This window comes from Dermochelys coriacea, chromosome 3 (genome assembly GCF_009764565.3).
Source record: "Dermochelys coriacea isolate rDerCor1 chromosome 3, rDerCor1.pri.v4, whole genome shotgun sequence".
NCBI lineage: Eukaryota > Metazoa > Chordata > Testudines > Dermochelyidae > Dermochelys > Dermochelys coriacea.
Genome location: NC_050070.1, coordinates 190,965,002 through 190,979,322, shown reverse-complemented (window position 1 = coordinate 190,979,322; position 14,321 = coordinate 190,965,002). Strand labels below are relative to the sequence as shown.

Here is a 14,321-nt window from a genome sequence, read left to right as displayed (position 1 = left end):
AGTTTTCTCCAGCGTGAAATTCTGGGTCTGATTCTTTGGTGAAATTACTCCCAATTTACACCAATGTGAGATCAGAATTTGGCCCTGTCTCTTTCCAGGTCAGCCTAGCTGTTATCTTATTTATTTGAGGATTTGATTTTAATTTTTTTTAATCATTATTTTTACTACCTGCAGGAGGATAGTTGCTGTTCTCTCCCTGTCTAAGGCACTGGAGTTCCTCACAGTCAGGATCCCAGTGTCACTTATTTGGAAGGCACTGTCATCCGGAATGAGACTGAATGTTCCATGAAAGCCGCCCTGAGGGGAAAGATGCTTGTTTATTAAATAAAACAACCACTTAACTAGCTCTTTATTTCATTTTCTTCTTAATTTCCAGGGAGAGAACAACTAGCAGAACTTGGCAGCTTAAACATTTTGGCTTTAATTATGCTTTCCAAAAGGGTGAGTTCGGCTAGAGATGGGGAAGAGATACACCACCCAAGCAGCAGGGTGACACTGTATGATTATTAAAGCTCACTGTTGCTATCACTGTTATACAATTGCAACAAATTTTGTGCAACATATGTCATGTAAGGTGTTGATGGAAAAGTTATGATTTGCTAAGTATGATTATTGTGTTTATATGCATGTATCATTTTTTTATCTGAAGTTATGAAAATTGACTATATACCTGTATTTCAAATGTGTTTGCTCCTGGGGTAACACCCACAAAGTAGTTTGCATCCATTCAAATTGAGCCATAGAAGAATGGGCCATAGAAAAGCACAATGGGCCATAGAACAAGTTTATCTCCACCCAATGGGCCTTCCTGAGGACGTTTTAGCCAGAATATGAGTAATGGCTCCTGCTATGACTCATCAAAGCATACAAGGGCATGTGGCTTGCTCATGTGATCCTGGACTCCATCTTGTACCTGTACTTTTCCACAAACTAAGATTGAGAGCTTTCCTCCACATGAGAGAAGGTACAAAAAAAATCTTGGAAGCATCCCCATTTTGCCTCTTTCCTGCCCTGATCTCTGGACTATGGATTTACACTAACAGAAGTATTACAGTCAATGGACAAATGACCTTCTAATCTTTTGGAAGTTACCAGAGACTTTACAAGCCAGCAGTTTATTCCATCACTGTTACAGACCTGATCTGCAAACTTTGCAATGTGTGTATATATTTGTTTTCTTTGATCGTTATAATTCTCTTCTCTTTCTTTTCTTTATAAATAAACCTTTAGATATTAGATACTAAAGGATTGGCAACAGCGTGATTAATGGTTAAGATCTGAGTTATATATTGACCTGGCTACATGGTTGATCTCTTGAAATTAGAAGAACCCTTTGTTTGATGAAATTGGTTTTAAATCACCACTCATCATTCAGTCTAGTGTTTGGGTGGTGAAACAAAGGCTGGGATACCTAAGAAGACTGCATTTCTTGCTAACTAATGTGGTGAGGTAGAAGTTTGCTTTTGTTATTGGCTTGGTATATCTTATGGAAGAATAACCACCAGTTCGGGGTGGGTCTGCCCCATTTCTCAGCAGTTTGTCCTGAATCTGGTTTTCTGTGATGCACTGAGGCATGGTGACACCCATATTTTCAGCTGCATATCTCAGGAATTCCTATGCACGCCCGAGATTCTAGGGTGCCAAGAGTCAGTTCTGCACCTACTGCAAATTAGAACAACTCCAGGGGCAGATCAAACTTATGCCTTAGCTGCAATGGTCCCCCCTGGACTATGCTATAACCTGGACTAGATGGAGTGGAGTGCATTCTGGTTACATGCCCTCTTTCCTCTAGCATCCCCCTACACTAGGGGCTACAAGAAATGGCAGCATAGTGGTCTCAGTACATTTTCCGTTTTTTTCCAGTGGAATCCTCCAGGACTTGGGGGATCCCCCAGTGAGGAGATGACAGAAGAGGTGTAAAGAGGCTGTAACAATGCGGAATTGGAGTCTCTGTATCTTTCTCTGGGTCCTCACACAGGTGCTGGGTGACAGTGGGCTGGGTATACCTTGATATACCTATTCAATAAGTATAGACAGTCCTTTAACAAATGAAGCCTATTTGGTGGGTAGGGGTGGGGCCATGGCCTCTGTCCTGCCCATGCTCCCTCTAAGGCTGATGGTGGAGCTAGACAACCCCACATGCACCCTCTCCAGGAAAACTAGTGGTTGAAGGGGCTTCCTGTGTACCCACATTACAGCAGCCATAATTTGCCCACTACTTTTAGGAAAATTGCATTCAGGCAAATGGTCAGTGACGTTAGTGGGAGTTTTACTTGAATAAGTCATACACAATTAGAACAGGAGGTGGGTCCTATTTCAAGGAATAGGAACAGAAATGATGAGCATCTGCTGTGGCTGAAATTTGCAGTGCCCAGTGTTTTAAACTGCCTTGAATCTTAAAGGAGAGGCCTTTAAAACTCCCCAAAACATTTTCCTAAATAGCAACAACCAGATGTAATTCTGTTAGTGTACTGGTAAGGTGTACACTGTATGTAAAGGTACAGGTGAATATCAAAAGGAAGATACTTGCGACTATTATTTTTGTCTTTTTAAAAGCTTTTATAATGTATTTGTATTATGGCTTTTGTGTAGTGCTCTAACCACCTGGCCTGGGGTCGCTTCATAAATATCATTATTGTTATTCTATTATCTCATTGTTTACTTGTATTCCTTTGTCTGTCTGTATCTATCTGTTCTTTTGTTTTATACTTAGAAGGTAAGCCCCTTGGGGGAGGGAACATCCTTTTGTTCTGTGTTTGTAAAGCAACTAGCACAATGGGGTCCATGGGTGGTGAGTATAATAGGCCAGGGAGGCTAAGCCTCCCCAAACAGCCTGGTCCATGGCCCCGACTGTTCTCCGCCCTGAGGTCTTGCTTCTGCTCTTCCCCCATGCCCTGCCTGCCTTGCTCCTCTTCCTGCCCCTGCTCCACCACTCCCCCCTGAGGCCCGCCCTTGCTTTGCCCCTTCCTCCAAGGTGCCCATCACCCGCTGCTTGCTGAGTTGCTACTATCCTCCAACCCTCCTCCCTCATGGACCCCCTGTTCTCGGCTTGCTGCAAAGGAGAGGAGTGAGCAGCGACAGCAAGCAGTGAGCAGGGGGGCCGAGCAGGATCGTGGCCTAGGGCAGAGGGGGAGGAGGCTGAGCAAGGACAGAGCTTGGGGTCAAGCAGGGGGCGGGGCCACAGTCTAGGAACCGGGGGAGCTTCCGGCACTCATGCCAGCCTCCCCAAATGCCAGAGCCATGCGCCACAATACAAATAAATAAATAAATAAATACATCATCAAATCTTATATCTATTTGAAATTAAGATATTTTCCAAGGCAATGCATTTCCTCACAAAGACAAAAATATATTTTTCCCATTTTAACTGAGGTACAAAACAGTTTTAACGCTTTGGATCATGAGATTCCGTGTCTGTTTCGGTTAAATATATTTGGGTAATTTACATAAGTTCAGGATACGTTTTATGACTATACACCATAACTGTGTAATGTTGAGTGTATAATTTCATACATCTGAGAGGTAATGTTTGCATCTGTCCCACAGAATTGACATTTTACCTCATCTTTGTCAGTGGCGGTTATTTGAAGCACCATCGTCCCGTCTGGGGAGTTTTCTGGAACCAAGACTATATAACTTGATTGTGGAAATTCTGGAGGATTGTCATTCACATCTTGGATAGTAACCAACACTATTGTGTTAGCTGTTTTAAAATCATTGTCCTGCTGAGTAGCCTAGAAAACAGAGTTTAATTCCATGAATTCCATAGACTGATAATATTCACCAACTCCAAGTGATTGGAACAACATGGCAAAATATACTGTTTGGGGCAGGAATTGTCTTTTATTCTGTGCTTTACAGTACCCAGCACAATGGGACCGCAATCCTGACTGGCCCCCTTGTCACTGCTATAATACAAATTAATGCTGCTGATTATTAACAACAATAGTTACAACAATAACCTCCAATTTTATTTTATTAAATTCAGACTCTTAATGTTCAACATGCTCTGCTGTAATATAATCATTACCTTAATCTCAACAGTAAGGAAGGAGCAATTCTCTCTGTCAATTGGGGTTTTTAATTCCAGCACTCCACTGTCAGCCTCAATTGAGAAAGCGCTGCGGTAAGCTGGAGGGTCCACTGGAATGAAAACAAGATGCTATTGGCTAGTGCAAATAAATCCTATCTGCAGAACTGATCCAGTCCTGGTGTAATTCTGGTGACCTCTCAGGTATGCCAAAATATACCAGACATTATAGATGGGAAGACGCTTCCATGAGAACTGCCACTGTCCTTTAAAAAAATCTTATGAAACACACTTGGATTCCAAGGGCCTCCCATTATTTCCATTTTCTTTCCCTCAAGGACTGCTTTGTAATGACTCCTTCTGCAGCAAGAAACCAGGACATGACCCTCTTGGGAGACTGGGCCTCTTTCAAAGCCCACTGAAGAGAATGGGAAGGTTTTCACTGGGTGCAATGGGTTTTGAATCAGGCCCCTTGCTTGGGCTTTCTCCTTCTGGGGATAGAGTGAGCCCAGAGGAACTGAGAAGCCAAACATGGGCCTCCTGTGTGACAAAGCATTGCACTCCCACTAGGCTACTAGAACAGCCTGATTAAATCAGACATCAGACAAATTCTCTTGGAGGAAAAGTGCTGCTGGGGAAGCCATGTGACAGGCAATCACATTGCTGTGAACAAGCCTCAAATGTTGGCACAATAAACATTGGCTTTGCATCCTCCATACATTCACCAGGATCACTTCCACCTTGCCCAATTGCTTTGCACTCAGCGCTCTATTTCTTTTTTTATTTGTAAGGTGAATTTTATGCATGTGAAAGGTGTCAGATTGAATGAGCCGAAGACTGGAAACCTCTATTTGTCCATGGAGCAGGTACAGCATTGCACTAGTATTGTACACAGCTCCCCACTACCCCACCCATCTACATCAACCTCAGCTGGAGGAACCACCTCTGGGACTAAAAGGGACACCCATTTTTCAAAAGTTAGATTCAAGCAATAAAGCACCTAGATGAGTTAGGAGAAGGGCTAACCAGGAAATAGTTTTCCCATCCTGCAAGAATTTTCAAGATTTCAAAAATGTTTCTCATCCTGCACTGGGATAAAAAGTTGAAATCTCATAAAATTTTATGAACAACAAACTGAAAAACATTTTGGTTTGGGTCCAATGAAACATTTTAGATTGATAATTTTGAAATGTTTCATTTCAATTTTGCCCTTTTTAAAAAAATAGTATAAACTATATTAAATTTTGAAACAAAAAGCCATTTCGAACCAAATCCCTGAAACTTTTAATTTAAAAAATGTTGAACCAGGACCTTTCAACAATTTACAAACTTTTTTCCCAACATTCCTTCAAACTGGGTAATTTGTCAAAATCTACCCTTTCCCATGATCAGTTTAGGTTTTGACTAGTCAGCATTTTTGGCAAAAAACATTCAGTGGAAAAATTCCCAACCTGTTTTACTTAGGAACGTAAATCCCACAGACTTTCAATAGGGTTTGGTCTCCTAAGTAGTTAAGTTAGTTTTGAAAATGGGACTTATCTGTCTAAGTTACTTAGGCCTTACAATGCTGAGCAGAGCAATGCCTTGTGTTGCTTTTGAAAATCCCACTAGGTTTCTATCTGCATCTTTAGGTAGGTAGATACCATTTAAAATCTGGCCCTAAGTTCCATTTTCAACGGGCTCTTAAGTCACATATATGCTTTTGAAAATTGCACCCCACACATGGCTCAGAAGTATATTATTTTTGCTTACAAATGAACCATTTAAAGATCGATGTGTATGTGGAGAAAGTTATAACCTGCCTGTTCACAGCACTTCATTATCATCATCTTCACTGGTCTTAGCATAATAGGCAACTGCCTGAATTTGTGCGTCCAGCAGAGAATAAAGACTCTTACCATGTTGGATGCTGTACAATACTTTTTCATTTATACCTATGTCTCCATCTTTAGCAACAATCTTCTCTGGGAGAGTAGGAAGAGTGCCAGTCTGGAAAAGGTGATTTGCAACAGTACATCACTGAAGACTTTTTAAAATATACATGATTGATTTCTAATATTAATTAATAAATTACAATTTTCATCATGGAAACAAGATTTAAATGTGGCCATAAATCTTACATAGTCAGCACTGGAACCTTGACAATATTATGACTCTCTTCCAGTTTTCAAGGTGGAAAATTATGAACAAAGCACTTTATGAACAACATTGTGCCCTTTTAAGGAACATTGGACTACATCAGAATACTCAGTGATGAAGCTCACATTAAGAATACAGACAACAGCAGTATTACTCATTTCCTGGAAGACAATCTATGTTATAGGGAGCCTCAGTTATAGTCCTAATAAAAGCAGCAATGTGTTTAAAAAAAGAAAAACAGTACAGTGGTTGTAAAATCATGATAATTTTGGACAATGAAAAGGTGAACTTTCTCAGAGTAAACAATATGTATAAGATATGACACTGGATAGATGTATGGTTTACTGTACATGAATGTGAAAGTAACGCAAATAAACCATTTTACATTTGTAGTATGTAGTAAAAAGCTGCTACCTTGTTTTCTAGGATTGTTGCTTTGTACATTGATTGATTGAAATAGGGGTTCATTGTATCATAATCCCATACATGAATTAGCAATGATGCTGTGCCATTATTGACTCCAAGTTTTTCCTATATGCCAAAAGGAAAAAGAAAACAAGGAACATTACATCAATGGGACCAGAATCATTCACCTTCCATATGGAAAATTCCAGTGGAGGATTTGACAGAATATAGTGATGTGCTTTACCATATTTGTATCTCTGCTCAAGTAGTTTGATCTTATCTGAGTTTGTCACTTCTAAGAATCCAGATAATTCTCTTGAATAAATATTATTATGTATTATTTTATAATAGTGGCACCTAGTGGCTCCATTGTGCTAGGCACTGCAAACATACATAACAAAAAGATGGTTCTTGCCCCAAAGAGCATAAAATTTAAGTAAATACACAAATGTTCCCACACTCCAGTCCATAGGGGCAGAAACAGCCAAGGCAGGGACTACTGACTGCACTGGGGGGTAGTGGGGAAAATTAGGCCCAGCCAGGGCCACCCTTGCCCTGAACCCAGAGAGACTCTGCCCACTTTATGGGGGCACTGGGACCCAGGTGATGTCTTTCCTTTCCACCATGTGGACTTGAAAGAAAGTTGCAAAGAGGAGCCAGCCAAAGACTCCAGCCAGTACGGGCAGAAGCAGCCAAAGCAGGGTCCTTTGGACATTGAGAACTTTCTACAGTTTTGACTGGACTTTCCTGATCCTTTGCTGATTGGCTGTTTGCTCCAACTCACCCCCTCCCCTGCCTTCACAGTCTGTTCATCTCAGTGTTACTCTTCTTACCCTATTCTCCCCTTCCTTGTCCACTCACCCCCTTCCCTTCAATGTTCCCTCTCCTTCCATTTAGCTTGTCCTAAATACCCTCCATCTCCAAACAACTGTGGCACTAGCATGCCATTTGCTACCATCTCATTGTTCACGCTGTGTGTTCTGCCCTCTTACCCACCCTGTGTCTGTCTTGTCTATTTAGATTGTAAGATGTTTGGGGCAGGTACTATCTCCTATTCTGTGTCCATACATCCCCTAGCACAATGGGGTCACAGTCTATGACGGGGGCTCCTAAGCGTTATGGTAATATAAAATAAATAATAATAGACACATTGGCAAGAATGCCAGATGTCAGTGGATGATGCACAGTCAGAAAGGATTATGAAGATCATATAGAGTGGTTAAGTGACTATATGAAGGAATTATGGGCAGTAAAAACATACCATAGACATAATAGATGGATGTCAGGTATACCGCCAAAAACACAACACAGAAATAAATGTATGGTATTGTGTGAGTGGATGTTCAATGGAGAGATCTGTTTCAGAACGTCTGAGACCTCTGCTCAGGAACGTAGCCTCAAAGAATGTATAGAAACCTGCAGGACTTTAGAGGAAGCATGGTCTAATGGTTAAAATACACAACTGGGAGTCAAGAGGTCTGGTATTATTCCTGGCTTTGCCAGAAACTTGCTGTGTGAAATTGGGCAACTCACTCATATTAATCTCTCTGGGCTGCATTGCAAAGACCTCATCCATACTGGCGAAGACAATGGAACTACTCGTGTGAATAACTCCTCACCAGTGTAAGGGATTCAGTGATCTGCCCTCTGTACCTGAGCTTCCCTTTCTGGAAAATACTGTAAGACTCAATACAGTTATGTCTGTAAAAGGCTGTGAGCTCTTCAAATGGAAGTGCTGGAGTCAGGCAAAATATTGGCATTGTATCTCTTCCTATCAGATAGGTATTTCTCAGATCTAGATCTAACTGAGATCTAGAAAATCTAGTGGGAATTAGCAAACCTGTGAAGCTGAGACACAGTTACATACTGGAGAAAGTGGTTCATCTTGCACATGGGATGTATTCTTAATGTGGCGTACCTTTGCTTGTACTGTTAGATTGAAACTGTTGATCTTGTTGTATTCCAAAACTTTTTTCAGTGTGATGTTCCCATCCCCTTCCTTTATGTGAAAGTAATCAGAGTTTGGACCCTATTAAAGGAATTAGTTATATGGTTCACATGGATTTGTACAATTGTTAGAAAAAAATGCATGCTTTTTTCTTTCACCACTTTCCTTACTGGACGTCTTCTCATCATCAGGGAATGAACAAACCCCACCCCATCATACTGTAAGATACTAGTTTCCCCCTAACAGATTCCATCTTTCCTGTTGGCACACCCTTGTATTGCACAGCTGACAGGAGACAAAACAGAATAGGTGAATAAGTGGAACAATGTGTCCTTCTGACCCACTATTTATGGAACTGGCAGAGCCACTCAAAATTCCTTGACCCACAGAAACAGAGCACTTCCCCTATCTTGCAGAACAGTGTCCGTCTTTCTGTTCAGTCCCATGTAATGGGGGCATTTAGGGCCTGATCTGAATTCACTGAAATGGAAAATTTGCTATTGGCTATAGTAGGAGCAGGATCCTAAACCATAGCCCCATTGCAGCAGTGCTTCAGAGGCAGCCAGTACGAAGTATTATGGGATGCATTTTGGAATTATGTGTACCAGCTGCTGCTACTGCTGCATACAGCTGAACAGAAACAAGGGGCCTTTGTGCAGGGCAGACCTAGGTGGAAAGAATCTCCACATCTGGAGAATAGAGCTTATGGACTGACCTATTGGTGAGTGACAGCCATAGTCTCGGAGCTATTCTGTTCCCTTCTTTACTGAGCTCTGTCAGTGTCTGCTGTAGAAGGCAGTCACCTACTTAGCTTACATCACAACTGCAAGGCAAGATCACTAGTCTCCATGTCTCTGTAACCAACATGCCATAGTTTCATGATCTCAAACTAATTTATGACAAAAAGTAATGTGTAACATGATGGAAATGAGAGAAGATATCATGCTTTACAATACTGTTACTGATCAACATTGGCATTAAAAATGTCACATCTGCATAACTGATTAGTAACTCTCTCTCTTGGAAAATTACAATGCACAAGACATCACATAATGTTTCCTCATCTGCATCACTAAAGGAAAACAGACAAGACAAAACCCAGAGCTTCTTTGGAATTCCCATGATGGGGAGTCAGCTGTGAAGTGGCTCCTTCTTAGCCTTTTCTACTTGTAAGTATTGAAATCAATTAAATTAATCAGTTCAGACAGCGAAAGCCAGATCCACAGCTGGTATAAATTGGTGTAGCCCCACTGACTTCAATTTACACCAGCTAAGGATCTGGCCTTATATGTCAAAGGTCTAAAATGCACTGCCAATTAATAGAAATGTTCTGAAAACCCTTAAATATTATATAGTAAAAGAGCAGATTATTTCAATCACAGTCATTGAATCTCTAAAGCTTTACTTCTTAGAAGCTGTGTACGTTACTGTGACTAAGAGAAATGTTCTCTTTGCGATCACATTAATTTCCACTGCATTAATGGGTGCAGTATTTAAAGCACTACGTAACACACATGTTTTAACTTGTCAGGGGTTCTCCTTTGTAGGTTTATTTCCCTGCTTAAATAAAGGAAGTTGTTTGCATAATTTGGCAATCAGAATAATAATTTTGTGATACATTAGTTTCACTCTATGAGGTTCTTCCCTCTTCGGCAGTAAAAGACTGACAAAAAAGTGTGAAAGAACAACTAACTATGAGGGGAAGCAATGAATCTAGTGATTAAAGCAGAACTTAACCAAGTTGATTTAACCTCTCTATGTCTCAATTTCCTCATTTGTAAAAAGGTCATGATAATTAGAACTTGATGAATACCTCAAAACATTTGCAGAATATTTGCTTGAATAAAAAAATCCCCCAAGTTTCTTCAGCTGTGCTTGTGCCCCCTTTGCAGCAGTTTTCCATAAATATTATAGAAAAAGGGTTTAGTGGTGGAAATGCTTTCAGAAAAACTGAATATTACAGAATATCTGTGGACAGTAGATCTTGAAGATGCCAGTATTCATACTGGAAAACTGAGTCTAAGAGTTACACTCATCCAAGCAAGGAACAAAAAAAATACAATGTGTCCTATGTATCCAATCAAAACAAACCAACATAACTTGAATTTTTAATATTGAGCAATTACAAAGCATGGCTCACAGACCATCTCCATACAAAGGGCCAGATCCTCAGCTGGTGTAAATGTCATAGCTCCATTGACTTGGACTGAGCTACAATGATTTACACAAGTTAAAGACCCTGACCCAAAGAACTTTTCATAACAATGATTCCACAAACAATTTTGGATAACAAAAAGATAAAAGAAAATCATAAGCTGCTCATGGACAATGGATTAAGAAAAATAGAGGCTACATTTCTCTGATAAATTATTCACTATGAATTATTTCGTTCCATTGGGCAGGTGGAGGACCATGTAAAAGCGGCTGACTGAAAGAATCCCTGTGTCGAACAGCACCCAGAGAGGGCAAACCTCTGGGTGGGGATAGCAAAGATGGCTTTAAGATCCTGGGCCAGCTGTGTACCAGGCTGGTCCCCTGGCATAGGTTAGAACAGCCTTCAGCCTGCTGTAACTTGTGCCTGTTCAACAGGCTGATCAGCAGGGCATAGGAAAGCCCTGGTCAGACCCCACATCTTCCTACACTGACCACAGGGTGGGGGTTGGCGTAGGAGCTGTTTTGCTAGCTTTTTTGTCCCTTACAGTATGGTAATCCTTCTGATGCTGGCTTTTGGCACCTTTTCAGTGGTAATACTGTGCAGCATGGTGACAGGACAGTCCAGGACCTGGTCTGTATTTGAATTATTAAAGATAGCTTATGTTCAGAATCTATGAGAAATGAAAGGCACTTACCAAAAGACTGTAACTAATGATGCTGAAATCAGGTGTCACATCTTTATCCTGAGCTTCCACTTTTATTACTGTCAGATTTACTTCAGTTGCCTAGATGAAACAAAGAACATCAGAAGTCTAAGTCTCAAATTCTTCCCTCTTCCTTCCTTACTCCCGGAAGGAAATAATCTTCAGCACCCCCTTTGCAGGTACAAATCACTCCTCCCAACATGTGCTAACTCAGCTCCACTTATCAGCATGTCGAGGGCTCTGCCCATTCCTCATCCCATCCACCTGCTCAGGCAGGGAATACTGTGCATGCAGCCCCTGCTCACCTCTCCAGGCCCAAGCCAAGGTTAGGGGAAGCTACACAAGAATTTGTGGGGTGCTTTCTCCATCTAACTTCTCTGAGTGGATGCATTAGGGCCAGATATGATCTGGCCTCAAAATAGTAATTAAAAAAATCAAGATTTCTTCAACACTTGCTATATGTGACCATAAACATTATTTCCTACCTCTGATATTGAAACGCTGTAATGGGTTTGCAGAAATACTGGAGAATTGTCATTTATATCATTTAAGAATAATTTACGTGCATTCTTCAGTTTTTCATCCTTAATAATGGAAACAAAAGATATTTAGCAAGAGCAGCTGGGAATGGCCAACAATTGTCGTACTTGTCATCATATCAAACAGTAGCTTCAAAGGGACACAAAAGATGTTCTTTCAGTTTCAAACATTTATTTAACACATGGCATTCCCAATGTAACTCAGCAGCAAAAAGGAAGACTAACATTGCTTAATAAGCTGGTGAAAGGTTTGTGAAAGTTGCTTTATTTTTAAAACGTGTATTCAGTTTCATAAAGACAATATTTTTATTCAACTTGGTAGCTTTAAAACAAATATATTTTCTGTAATATGCTCTAACAATTCTCAAGAAAATATCTGCCAAAGGGTAGTGCTATTGGGAAAATAACTATCACTTAATTATGTTACACTTAGAAGAGGAAATAATTCTGTAGATATATAATGCCTTTTACTTACTATCCCAGTCCTTTGGCAAAAAATATCATAAAAAAGATAGCTGTTCTGGAAAAAAAAAAGAAACATTTACTAAATCATTTGTTCTCGATCATTCTTATTATCCATGAAGTTATAATACAATTGTCGATATGTGTTTCTGTCAATAAATAAATGGCAATATGATCCAAAAATATTGTTGGCATCTGGCTCCACAGTCACGGCATACGTGGTGGTGGGATTTTTACAGTACAATATCTTAGCTAATTTTCCTATTTGAATAAATTATGTTAAAAATCTTTTTTCTTGTACTGCAGAGAACCTATTATAATGGATTTATTGTCATTTTTAATTGGATGCCATTCAGCAACCTTTAATATGCACCCACCCCATTCCCAATATTAGTGCCTCCGATTAGTGGCATAAAATTGGCATGAAAATATTTTTATTTGTTTGGAAAAAAAAATCTGAATGTGAAATAAGATTAAAGTTTGTTGGTAAAAATCAATTATTGCTTTAACTGGAAGCCTTGTTTTTAAAATATATACTTGTTAAAGTGCCATTTTATTCTGAAAATACAAATGGGCCTCTTCTGCTCTCTCTCTAGATTCAGAGGCATATCTGCTAACTTCAGTGACAAAACCACATTATTACTGCTTTATGTATTCCTATTCACCCTTCAGAGCTAGCCAGGGGTCTATCCCTTCTATACATCACCAACAGAAGCCAATTAAACTATTCAAATATGAGAAGTTAAGCATGTGTGTAAATGTTTGTAGGATCAGAGCCTCCATTCTAATTAGTTATATCTTTTCCATCCCTCTTTGAAGTCATGTTGTATAAATTTTAATAGAATAAATGGGATCAGAGAGTTCAAGGTGTTATTGTGGCACCTTAGAGACTAACAAATTTATCTGAGCATAAGCTTTTGTGAGCTACAGCTCACTTTATGCTCAAATAAATTTGTTAGTCTCTAAGGTGCCACAAGTACTCCTTTCCTTTTTGCGAATACAGACTAACACGGCTGCTACTCTGAAAGGTGTTATTGTGACCTTGTTACTGTACAACACTAATAGCTGTAAATTTGGGGTAAATCTGAAGGTTCAATTATTACAACAGGCAGTGCGGTTGCACAGATTTCACTGAGGCTACAATTTGAAGATGTGGGAAGACTGGTCCTAATTTAGCCTACAGGACTTTTATTACTGTTGATGATGCATAAGAAGGAAAAACTCCAGCTGAGTTTGCTGGGCTGGCAGTTACAGAAAACTATTATTACCTGTAAACCAAGACATTTAATCAAGAAATCTTTGAGAGACGGCCAAGGAAATCCAGGATGCTTTTTCCTGAGTCCCTTTTTGGCGTACAGCCCCGCTCTGAGGGTAGAGGAGCACTTTAAATGTGTAGAGCCTTTCACCCTTTGACCTGTCAAAAAAATTACACCTAAGCCTTAAATGTGATCAACATGTTACCTCAAGGGCGTCAGCATCCAGTGGCTTAGTAGTCCTCACGGTTGCATTATTAGATCCAGGAGTGAATAACAGCTCCACATATCGTAAGTGTTCTGGGAATATGTTTCCTCCTAATGTCAAAATCACATCTGGTGGAATATTTTTAATCCATTCAATGTCCCCTATAAGGAAAATATAGTAAAATTGTTTGCTTTATTATAGATAAATGCATTGGTTCATTTCAGTCCTTACATTTTGACATAATACATCAACTATGGATTTTTGATAATATTACTTGCTGAAAAAGTGTGATATATTTTTAAGGCAGAATTTATACAAATTTCATAACTTATAATTAAATCATTAATGAATGAAATATTAATCGATAACTTCCTAATGTACAGACCTGTATTCTGAATAGTTTTATAGCTTTTCAGCCATTCAAAACCACTTTTATTCTATTATATATTAGTAGTCTATGGATACTGTGCCCAGAGCTA

General features: G+C 39.7%; 1 protein-coding gene across 1 annotated transcript in view; it reads right to left on the bottom strand.

Annotated features, from left to right (window-relative positions):
- LOC119853510 (protocadherin Fat 4-like) overlaps positions 1-14,321 on the bottom strand; it is an 83,498-nt gene that overhangs the window by 51,607 nt on the left and 17,570 nt on the right. Inside the window, exons 3-12 of the mRNA XM_038396653.2 lie at positions 13,843-14,003; positions 12,395-12,439; positions 11,866-11,964; positions 11,372-11,461; positions 8,493-8,603; positions 6,584-6,700; positions 5,929-6,019; positions 4,031-4,143; positions 3,561-3,734; positions 169-297 (exon numbers count right to left, since the gene is read on the bottom strand). Of these exons, the coding sequence (XP_038252581.1) occupies positions 169-297; positions 3,561-3,734; positions 4,031-4,143; positions 5,929-6,019; positions 6,584-6,700; positions 8,493-8,603; positions 11,372-11,461; positions 11,866-11,964; positions 12,395-12,439; positions 13,843-14,003 (1,130 nt within the window). The remainder of the gene's footprint in view (positions 1-168; positions 298-3,560; positions 3,735-4,030; positions 4,144-5,928; positions 6,020-6,583; positions 6,701-8,492; positions 8,604-11,371; positions 11,462-11,865; positions 11,965-12,394; positions 12,440-13,842; positions 14,004-14,321) is intronic.